Source organism: Aegilops tauschii, chromosome 5 (genome assembly GCF_002575655.3).
Source record: "Aegilops tauschii subsp. strangulata cultivar AL8/78 chromosome 5, Aet v6.0, whole genome shotgun sequence".
Taxonomy (NCBI): Eukaryota; Viridiplantae; Streptophyta; class Magnoliopsida; order Poales; family Poaceae; genus Aegilops; species Aegilops tauschii.
Window position 1 is genome coordinate 498,945,330 of NC_053039.3, and position 11,430 is coordinate 498,956,759.

General features: G+C 45.9%; 1 protein-coding gene across 2 annotated transcripts; it reads right to left on the reverse strand.

The window, feature by feature from the left end:
* Window positions 1–207: 207 nt before the first annotated feature.
* Window positions 208–3,202, reverse strand: LOC109759403 (elongation factor 1-alpha). Of its 2 annotated transcripts, none has more exons than XM_020318227.4 (3): window positions 3,021–3,202; window positions 1,823–2,292; window positions 208–1,267 (listed from the first exon to the last, which is right to left on the reverse strand). In XM_020318227.4, exons 2-3 carry the CDS (start codon window positions 2,282–2,284, stop codon window positions 386–388), a joined length of 1,344 nt encoding a protein of 447 aa, XP_020173816.1. In that variant the 5' UTR covers window positions 2,285–2,292; window positions 3,021–3,202; the 3' UTR covers window positions 208–385. The 2 variants fall into 2 exon arrangements, with proteins under 2 accessions (XP_020173816.1, XP_020173817.1); XM_020318228.4 differs by having other exon boundaries at window positions 1,823–2,286; window positions 3,021–3,182.
* Between the last annotated feature and the right edge of the window lie 8,228 nt (window positions 3,203–11,430).

An 11,430-nucleotide genomic window follows, 5' to 3' on the forward strand; every position in this document is an offset into this window, starting at 1 on the left:
AACACATTATCCCCTCTTTCCTACAAAGTGCCAAGCAATAGTCCAGAATCAGGAGGGGAGATGCAAAGGCGCCAGGGAGACAACCACAGCTAGACAACTCCATGAAAGAATACACAGTACTAACAGATGCAAACTAAAGTTCGATAAAAAGAAGCATCTTAAACAGGCAACCATTTGGCAAAAGCAGCAGAAAAACAAGCTAACAAGTTGCAATCTAATAACTTGCATTTCACAACAAATCAGTCTCAGGGGCACAGGAGTTTAGCCGACGCAGGAATAGAAATACAGTAATTAAACGACAGACAGATCATTGCTCGCTCGGGATAAGAGTCTGAAGCAACAAAAGCAATGACCGTGAACAAAAACATTCTGCTAGATAGCACGCCTATTTCTTCTTGATGGCAGCCTTGGTAACCTTGGCGCCGGTGGGGTCCTTCTTCTCCACGCCCTTGATGACACCAACAGCAACCGTTTGTCTCATGTCACGCACAGCGAAGCGGCCAAGAGGAGGGTAGGTGGCGAAGGTCTCCACAACCATGGGCTTGGTGGGAATCATCTTGACGATACCAGCGTCACCGTTCTTCAGGAACTTGGGCAGCGCCTCCAGCTCCTTACCAGATCGCCTGTCGATCTTGGTCACCAGCTCAGCAAACTTGACAGCAATGTGGGAGGTGTGGCAGTCCAGCACTGGGGCGTAGCCATTGCCGATCTGACCAGGGTGGTTCATGATGATGACCTGGGAGGTGAAGTTGGCCGCCTCCTTGGCAGGGTCATCCTTGGAGTTGGATGCAACAAACCCACGCTTCAGATCCTTCACAGCAACGTTCTTGACGTTGAAGCCAACGTTGTCACCAGGAAGCGCCTCCAGGAGAGACTCATGGTGCATCTCAACAGACTTAACCTCAGTTGTCAGACCAGTGGGACCAAAGGTAACAACCATACCAGGCTTGATGACACCAGTCTCAACACGGCCAACAGGCACAGTTCCAATGCCACCAATCTTGTAAACATCCTGAAGGGGAAGACGCAGGGGCTTGTCTGAGGGCCTCTTGGGCTCATTGATCTGGTCAAGAGCCTCAAGAAGGGTAGGGCCCTTGTACCAGTCAAGGTTGGTGGACCTCTCAATCATGTTGTCACCCTCAAACCCAGAGATGGGAACGAAGGGAACCTTGTCAGGGTTGTAGCCGACCTTCTTCAGGTACGAAGAGACTTCCTTGACAATTTCCTCATAACGGGCCTTTGAGTACTTGGGAGTGGTGGCGTCCATCTGTAACAGATGACCAGAGCAATCCCATCAGATAAACAAAATTATTGAAAAGTACTAGTATATAAACAAATAGGAAAAAAAAAGCAAAAACATATAGCACTCATGTGATGGAAGTTGCAGGAATAAGAGATAATGAGCAAACAAGCAGTTTATAACTTATAAATTAAGATACAATTAGAACTAGTCAGTGAAGTTATGCTATTAAATCATCCAAGATTTGTCAACATGACAAAAATTAATCAATACAATGCAATTCAGCAGTACTACTGAAGCTGGCATTTACTAAGTAACTCTGAGCATTCAACACATTCAACATATATAGTTAATCAATTACAATGCAACTCAGCAGTACTACTGAAGCTAGGCACTTACTCAGTAACTCTCATATAGAACAATACTACATATCTAAATTAGATAAGACAAGGCAATCAACATATATATTATAGATTAACCAATCGGTGTTACATGAAAATCAGAATTAGACAAACGTCAAATCAGTTTACAGGATGTTTAGGCACTCAAGAAACAGCATTGGAAGTTGAATGGCAAGTATACCTTGTTGCAGCAGCAGATCATCTGCTTCACTCCAAGGGTGAAAGCAAGGAGGGCGTGCTCACGGGTCTGGCCATCCTTGGAGATACCAGCCTCAAAACCACCAGTGGTGGAGTCAATGATGAGCACAGCACAGTCAGCCTGGGAGGTACCAGTAATCATGTTCTTGATGAAGTCACGGTGACCAGGGGCATCAATGACGGTGCAGTAGTACTTGGTGGTCTCGAACTTCCACAGGGCAATATCAATGGTGATACCCCTCTCACGCTCGGCCTTCAGCTTGTCAAGCACCCAGGCGTACTTGAAAGACCTCTTGTTCATCTCAGCGGCTTCCTTCTCAAACCTCTCGATCACACGCTTGTCAATACCTCCAAGCTTGTAGATCAGATGGCCAGTGGTTGTCGACTTGCCAGAGTCGACATGGCCAATGACCACGATGTTGATGTGAGTCTTCTCCTTACCCATGGCTGGAGCTAGCAAACAGAAACATCAAGGCAAGCAGGTGTTAGAAACAAGAGATCCAGGTGAACAAGTGTCAACAAAGTAATATCCTGTCTATTTGTGAGGTCAACAGACATGTAGAAGATGCATTTAACGAGATGGAATTACAATTCAAGCAATCAGACTGCAGGTACTTGTTAGATCTACAAATTACTGCGGTAATAACGCTAACAAAATTCACCATACAAGTACATGATGAAGTTCATGCTGTAAACTCTCATAGATAACTCTCACAGAGAACTCACAGATCCTACAGAACCGGAAGTACTACACGAATCCATCCAACAATACATGCAACCAAGCACGGAGATGATTCAGGAACATCTCGCGATACCAAATCGGTAACAGAAACAGCAAAACCCTATAGATCAAGGCTACGGCATGAGCTTCCAGGTAGTCGTCAAAATTAAAGACGAAAAAAGACATGCATCCGCGCATAGATGAACCTGCAGCTAGATCTACTCGCAGATTTAACGCTACCAAGCAGAGGCACCGGCGCGAAGGCGAACCAAGGACACGGCTTCGAGAAAATCCGTCAAACCACGGACGAAATCGACGCGCATCACCGCAAAAAGAACCTAAAACTCGATCTACCCGCACGCTACATCTACCGCACGGAAACATGGCCGGAGATCTGAAGCTATTCGAGACCACGGACGACGAATCGAGGCGGAGATGGGGGGCGGATCGGGATGCTCACCTCCGAGGAAGGAGAAGGAACCGAGAGGAGGCGGCGGCGGGGATGGGGGCACTGAGAGGAGGGGTTCGGGCGAGAGGAATGGCCCTATATATGGACAGCGATGGGCGCTAGGGTTTCTTCTCGGCCGTCGGATCCGGGTCCGATGGATGCCGACTTTGGGGAGGCGGCTGTGGGCGATTTGCTTTTTCTTTTTCTCGCTATAAGTAACGTGTAATGCACTCAAGCTCTCCCACTACTTCTCTACTCCACTTACTCATATCCCTAGCTACACTCTGCAAGCCACTTCTGACATTTCTACCCCCTTCCACACTGCTCTTATCCCACGCATTCCGTATGATCTCTTCGCACCCCTCCTCCCGCAACCAACGAGCTTCAAATCTGAAACTGCAATCACTCCTCTTCCAACTTCGGTCCTTGCCATCTAGGTGCACGACCACAGGTCTGTGATCCGAGTGTCTTGGTTCACCGTTCACAACTATATGGTTTGGAAAAGCACCACACCATTCATTGTTTGCAGTGGCCCGATCCAGCCTCTCACAGATATATGTCCGCAATTCCCTGCTGTGATTTCTCCAGGTATACATATCGCCTTCAAACCCTATATCCCTCAGCTCACAGGCGTCCAGTGCTTGCCGAAAATCATCCAGATAGTGTTGCGGACGATCAGCACCTCCTAGCTTCTCACTGCTTGTGAGGACTTCATTGAAGTCACCAAGACATAGCCACGGCCGACCATTTTGGTGTTGTTGTTTCAAGATGCGCATTAACTTCCACGTCTCCTTCTTCCTCTCCATCGCCGACTCTCCATAAACCCCCGTCAGACGCCAAATCATACCATCCTCCCGTACTATATCCACATCCACATGCCTCCGTCCATACGACCTCAGAGAAACATCCAAACCCCTTCTCCAAAACAAAGCTACACCCCTCCCACTACTTTCATCCTTCCAAGCTACCATGTTGGCGAGCCCCAACGACCACCTGAACCGCCCCAACTTCTTTTCTGTCAATCGTGTTTCACACAGGAACAAAACATCGGGAACCTCCACTCTTCCTAGCTCAAGAAGAGAACGAACTGCCGGGCCATTCCCGAGTCCCCGGCAGTTCCAACTTATGATTTTCATTGTTCCCGGCGGGGCTGCTTCGACAGCCCGGCCGATATGTTTGAGTTTGTGTGCACCACCGTTGTAGCATTGTTTGCCGCCTTCATGTTTTGTGCCATCGTCTGCCCCTCCTCCCCCTCCCCACGTCCCTTCTTTGCAATGTATCCTCCATCAACATCCATCTCCTCACCTCCTCTCTTCCCCAGACTGACCTCCAGCCTCTCTTGTGTACCAAAGTTCTCTGGGCGGTTCATGAAAGCGCCAGTCTCTGAAGCAAAAATCATGGAGGAGGCAAGGCTGAGAGGAGAACTAGAGGAGTTGAAAGAGAAAAAATACACGCAATTAAAGCAAAGGGCACATATGTGGTGGCTGCGAGGTGGGAACAAAAATATCAAGTATCTGCAGTCTGTAGTAACAACAAGGAAGCGGTCTAACAAACTTAAGGAGATTCGGAGGGATGGTGGAACGGTGGTGGAGGAAGGGGAGGCCCTAACTAACTACGTTTGTTCCTTTTTTCAGGACCTGTTTACATCATCCAACCCTCAGCGCCTCAATGAACTAATGGACAAGGTGCAACCTCGCGTCTCAAATGCTATGAACGTAGTCCTTGAGGCCGATTACACCAGGGAGGAGGTGAAAGCTGCACTTGATCACATAGGCGATCTCAAAGCACCCGGTCCAGATGGGATGCCGGCGATTGTTTTTAAGCGTCATTGGCATTTTATGGGAGATCAAGTTGTGGAGGAAGTCCTAAAGGTACTGAATGGTGGAGAGATCCCCGAGGGGTGGAGTGATACTATGGTTGTGCTTATCCCCAAGGTCAAAAACCCAAAAAGAATCAAGGACCTCCACCCCATCAGTTTGTGCAATGTCGTATACAAGCTAGTATCAAAGGTGATTGCCAATAGACTTAAATTGATCCTGCCCGAGGTGATCTCATAGCATCAGAGTGCGTTTGTGTCGGGGAGACTAATTACGGACAATGTTCTCACAGCCTATGAGGTCTCTCACTATCTGATGAACAAAAGGAAAGGGAGGAGTGGAGTGGCGGCCATTAAAGCAGATATGAGTAAGGCGTATGACCGGGTGGAGTGGAGGTTCTTGGAGGCCATGCTTCACAAATTGGGGTTCAGTTCGAGATGGACTGAGCTGGTCATGAAATGTGTCCGGACTGTACGATACCAAATCAAGGTTAATGGCTAACTAACACAACAATTCAGCCCCGAGCGAGGACTTCGACAAGGGGATCCCATCTCCCCCTACCTATTTGTCATATGTGCGGAAGGCTTGTCGGCGTTGCTGTTAGATGCACAAGAGCGAGGCATCACACATGGCGTGAAAGTATGCCCGAGGGCACCATCTGTATCACATCTATTATTCGCGGATGACTCCATGTTGCTGATCAGGGCTGAACAGCAAGAAGCAACAACGCTAAATGATGTGCTACAACTGTATGAAACTTGCTCCGGGCAATGCATAAACACGGAGAAGTCGGCAATTATGTTTAGCCCCAACACATGTGATGATGACAGGACAGCAGTGAAAACTGCACTGGGAATACACAATGAGGATTGGAATGAGAAATACCTCGGGCTTCCCGTCCATGTGGGACGGTCCAGGAAGAAAGCTTTCAGTTACATCAAACGAAACATGTGTGGGCGTGTGTATGGATGGCAGGAAAGACTTCTAGCAAAAGAGAGTAAGGAGACCCTAGTAAAGGCTGTGGGACAAGCCATTCCCACTTTTGCGATGTCTTGCTTTGACTTGACTAAAACCTTTTGTGCAGAGCTGAATACACTCCTTGGTAACTTTTGGTGGAGCCAACAAGACAAACAAAATTCCATGCATTGGCTCAGTTGGGAGAAGCTTGCACAGTCTAAGGCCATGGGAGGGCTAGGGTTCCGAGACATGCACACTTTCAACCTAGCAATGCTCTCGAGACAGGGCTGGAGAATTTCCCTAACAGTACGGCGTTGGAGGCTATCGAACATGATGGTATTTCATACTCTTGGCGTAGCATTCTCCAAAGACTGAAGGTGGTGAAGCAGGGCTATATCTGGCGGGTGGGGGACGGGACAAGGATCAACATTTGGACGGACCCATGGATTCTTAGGCCCTGGTCCAGGCAGGTGATCACGCCGAGGGGTGCCAACTTGCTGAACTCTGTGAATGAACTGATAGACCCGATCACAGGTGGATGGGATGAGCGCCTAATCACGGACACCTTTTGTGCGGAGGACGCCCGTCATATTCTGCAGATTCCACTAAGGGACGGGACCGCGGATTTCCTCGCGTGGCATTTCGATCCCAAGGGCAAGCACTCGGTCAGAAACGCCTATAAACTGCTGGTGGAGCTGAACAAGCAGAGCAGGACCGGTGCACCTAGCACGAGCGCACGAGGTTTAGGCCAATTGGACAGATGCTCGGATCCGAGCTGGAAGCGGATATGGAAGCTGCCTTGCCCAGCAAAATTGCAAATGTTTGTGTGGCGCATTCGACATGAGTCCTTAGCCCTATGCACCAACCTGTCGAGGCGCGGAATGAAGCTTGACTCGGAAAAATGCTTCCTGTGTAGGAGAGTGGATGAAGATGGTGGGCATCTGTTCATAAAGTGCAAGTTGGCAAAGGAGGGCCGGAGGCAGCTGGGGTTGGAACTGGAGCGGAACCGCCTCGAAGGGATTGGGAGCGTGCATGCAATGCTCGACTCTTTATGGGGACTAGAGGAGAAGAAAAGAGTGCTCATCATTTGCTTTTGGTGGCACTGGTGGAACAACCGCAATAAGATTAGAGAGGGAGCGCTTCCATTGCATGTCACAGAAATCGTGCGACGGTCTCGCTGCGATGCACTCGAATACGAGCAGCTCTTCCTACCGGGTGCGCCAAAACGCCCTCCCGGAAAGTGGCAACCACCGGCGGACGACACCATAAAGTTTAACCTGGACGGCGCCTTCACACCGGGAAACTCCTTCTGTGGATGGGGCGTGGTGGCTCGTGACAGCTCCGGAGCTGTCCTCACTGCATGAGCAGGACGACATGAACAGGTTTTTGATGCCTTCGGATCGGAAGTCAATGCTTTGGCGGCGGCGGTGACCACAACGGCTGATATGGGGGTTGTCCGGGTAACCTTTGAGACGGACTCCGAGTTGCTGGCCGAGGCAATGGATGCCCATCGCGTAGATTCTTCGCCTTATGCAGCAATTATTGAAGATACAAAGTTTCAGCTAAAGTTGTGGTTTTCCAAATGGAGTGTTAGTGCGTGTAGACGTACCATAAATTCTGTTGCTCATGAGTTAGCACAGATTGGTTGTAATTGCCCACCGAATATGTGTGTGGAGTGGGACACTATTGTACCGCCCAGAGTGGCTGCTTGCGTGTCGGGTGATATGGCCGAACGTTGTTGATCTATAAAGCTTTGCTTTCCCTAAAAAAACGTGTAATGCACGTTTTCTTCTCAAAATAGTATATCAAAAGTTGTGGCGAACCAACATGTTTTTTTAGGGGTGTGGCGAACCAACATGTGGTTGTATAGTTAGATGGACTGTGGTATCCCCAACCCACCGGGTCCAAATCCTGGTGCTCGCATTTATTTCTGGATTTTCGGGGATGCGCATTCAGTGGGAGGAGACGTTCCCGTCGATAACGAGGTGCCTACGGTAACTTCGTAAATTTCAAGATGATATGCCGGCTCAGTCTTTCGGAGATGCTCATAGGGGTAGAGTGTGCGTGTGTGCGTTCATAGGGGTCAGTGTATGCGCGTGTATATGAGCGCTTGTGTCTGTACCGATGTTAAAAAAAAGTTGTGGTCGAACAAACGATTTGTGGTAATATTTGCACCGGATAAAAGAGAACATAGGGACAATTTCATCCAATGTAATCCTTTTTTTGTTACGGGTCCATGTATTTCTAAACATAATTGATATCCATCTGTATAGACTATAATACAGTACGATTTATATCACTGTTGAGGTAGGAGTACATCCCTATCTCTATCTTTGTCCATGATAAAATTCGCAAGATTAATGAGTCCAAAGAAATCTTGGAAAATGATAACTAGGGAATGTTTCCTGGTTAGGAGGTTCCAGGAACGCCCACACAGCTAGCTATTGGATCTGGATCACGTGGACGGAAAGGAAAACATTGCATTTTTTTGCGCTACACCCTACTCCGCTCGATCATCCTCAAGCCTTCAAAATCTGATATGAAAAAGATGTAGGTTATTTGGCAAACCAGCTGATACAGCTTTTTTAGATTTTGGCCCGCAGCGGAATCAGATTTTGGTAAGCACGTCCTGGGCTGCTTCCGCTTTTGGTTCAGATTTTGGCAGCAGATTTCTGGAATCGGATTCTGCTGGGTTTGCCCTTTGGTTCGGATTCTGCTGCGCGGCAGCGGAATCCGTCGATAAAAGCTGAACCAAACAGGGCCAATGTCACGTGATCATCCTTTGTAATCCCTATTTTTGTTACGGGTCCATGTGTTTTCAAACATAATTGATTCGTACCAATATCCAATTCAGCTCCCGAGCTCATTTACACCATGTGAAAAGTAAATTCAAATAAAATACTAGAAACATTCAAAAAAATGGTGAAAGATGCTTGAGTGCGTGAATAACCATGCCAAATTTCAGCTCATTCGGACATCTGAGTAGTTCTCAGGAAAAAATCAGCTCCAACGATGCAAAACAATAAACTTTTTCACAGACCTTAAATTTATCTTTTTTTGCTGAGAGCTCATCAGATATTCAAATACGCTGAATTTATACACGGACATCACGAACTCACGCATCTTTCACCACAAGAAAAATTGGAATTTTTTGAATTTTTATAGTACTTTTTTTATGTTATTGTTCATTCCCGGGCTCATCTGAGCTCGGGAGCCAAAACGCCCCGTCCCAATTTATATCATCACTATCGAGGTACTCCCCCGTCCCATAATATAAGAGCGTTTCTGACACTAGTGTAGTGTCAGAAACACTTATATTATGGGACGGAGGGAGTAGCACATCTCTATATCTATCTTTGTCCCCATCACTAATGATAGAATCGCAAGATTAATGAGTCCAGCAAATCTTGAAAAATGATAACTAGGGATTGTTCCCTAGTTAGAAGGGATGAGGGAATGCCCACATAGCTATTGGATCCAGATCACACGGGCGAAAAGAAAAACGCTGCATTTTTTGCGCTACCCACTACTACATTCGATCGCTATCAAGCCTCCAAAATCACACACGATGGCGAAAAAATGTGAGCGGAAGATGCATCATATACGCATGGATGCATTGTTTTCTACATGACGAGGTCTTCGTATTTCGTACACTATAATTATGTACTGCATATGTCCATAAATCAGTGGAATTTAGCTAGCATTTGTTCAATTGCATATTGTGGCAATTTTGATGAATGTTATTCATGCGGACACTATTTATTCAATTGCATATTGTGTCGAATTTGCTTTTTGTATGGCGATTCAGATGTGATATTTGGTTTAACCTGGCCATTGAAGCACACACGGTTCAACTAAATGAGCGTGTGGATTCCAAAACGAAAAGCACACGTCACTCATAGCGCAACTGTCGGTGATACACAACAAATCGCGGATAATTTGCAGCACTTCTATATGTGCGTAGGGGCTCCTCAACCATTTGTGATACCAAATTATCGCACACGAGAGCTTAGAGGAAACCATGCCCAATGTAAAATACAATATCACTCGTAAATTATTCAGAAAATGTGTGTGATGATGTCATGCATGGCAGACAGTTGCCATAGAATACTCGTGTGCAATGGGTTGCATATCGCACACAGTTTATATGATGGTCCATGTTGCTTAGATACTTTTGCAAACAGTCAAATGTCAAACCCCGTTTGGTTTCCCTGTGCAATTAGAAATGTTTGACTCATGAGAGACGTGGGCGATTGATCTCCAATTCCACACATGTGCCAGAATATAGTGTGTGCACTATGTTTCTGCATCGCATATGATTACGTTTGGCAACGCGTCTGCATCATCGCGGCTTATCGCCGATGGTTTCTAGGTCGTGTGGGAAGGACCTCCCCTATCGCACACACAGGCAAGGCAACAGTTTAGAACTCTGTCGTGGGAAGGGGTTAAAAACCCTTTGTATACCACATCGCTGCACCAGTGAAGAGCTTATCATGAAGCTCGTGAGGTTTCTCTTTTTTCAAACACAAAGAAGTGCATATCACTCATAGTTGAAGTGTGGAGGTACCAATCTTTGACAACAATATTCTATCACATAGTTCCATTATGGATCCTATATGGAAGTAAGGTTCCTTTATGCCGTTAGACAAGCCCTTCCTTATCAACATGCATGTGAAATCATTGAGTTGATCATCATAGGCTTCATGAGGAGTTAGAGGTTGTTGTGATTAACAAGATTGAAGCCATTGACCACAATCTTCCATATCTCATCAGTTTTGCCTATGTGGCATGTCCATGTGTCAATTTTTGCCCTAGGTTGTGAAGCAACCTACATTTATGTCATTCCCAAAATTCCCAAAAAAATCTCATAAATTCTTTGGATCATACATTCCTCAAATATGTCAAAACCCTTCCTTTTCTAGTTCAAAAATAATTCAAGAATATTCATTTTCCTATTCTGTCTAGAATATCACTTTGTGAAGGAAGTGCTATTTATATTTTTCTTGATTGCCCTCAAAAATTTTGGACACTCTTTCCTATCCAAATCATTGCCTCATGAAAAAATTCAACTCCATTGGCCTAGTAAATATTTCTCAGAAAATTTCTAAAGTTTATGTTCAGCTAGAAGCTTTGTGAAGGAAGTACTAGCTAGGAATATCCTAATGAGTTGAATTTTTGCCACATCTTCTATATGCCAAAATCATAGCTCTCCATAAACTTTTAGCCCCATCTAACAATCCATGTGACCTCACCATCCAATCTTTGTTGCTGGTAATATTTTCAGTTTGTGAAGCAACTATATTTTATATTACTTTATAATTGCTGAAAATTTACCAGGAGATGAACCTTCCCATAGAACCTTCCTCACCAAATTTTAGCTCATTTAATTTAGCCAATTTTCCTCAATATTTTTCCCAATTTTTTGTTCACTAGAGAGCATTGTGAAGGAAATACCATTTTTCTTTATCCAAATGGTATAAATTTTTTGAAGTGCCTTCATATGCTCCAATTATCACCCCCTACAAATTGCAGCTCAATCCAATCATCTATGTGAGCCAGCTTCAATTTCTATTTTCTGTCCAGATTGGCACATTGCAAAGCAAGTGCTATCTATACCCCTCCTATTGCCCTCAAACTTTTTGGTTTAT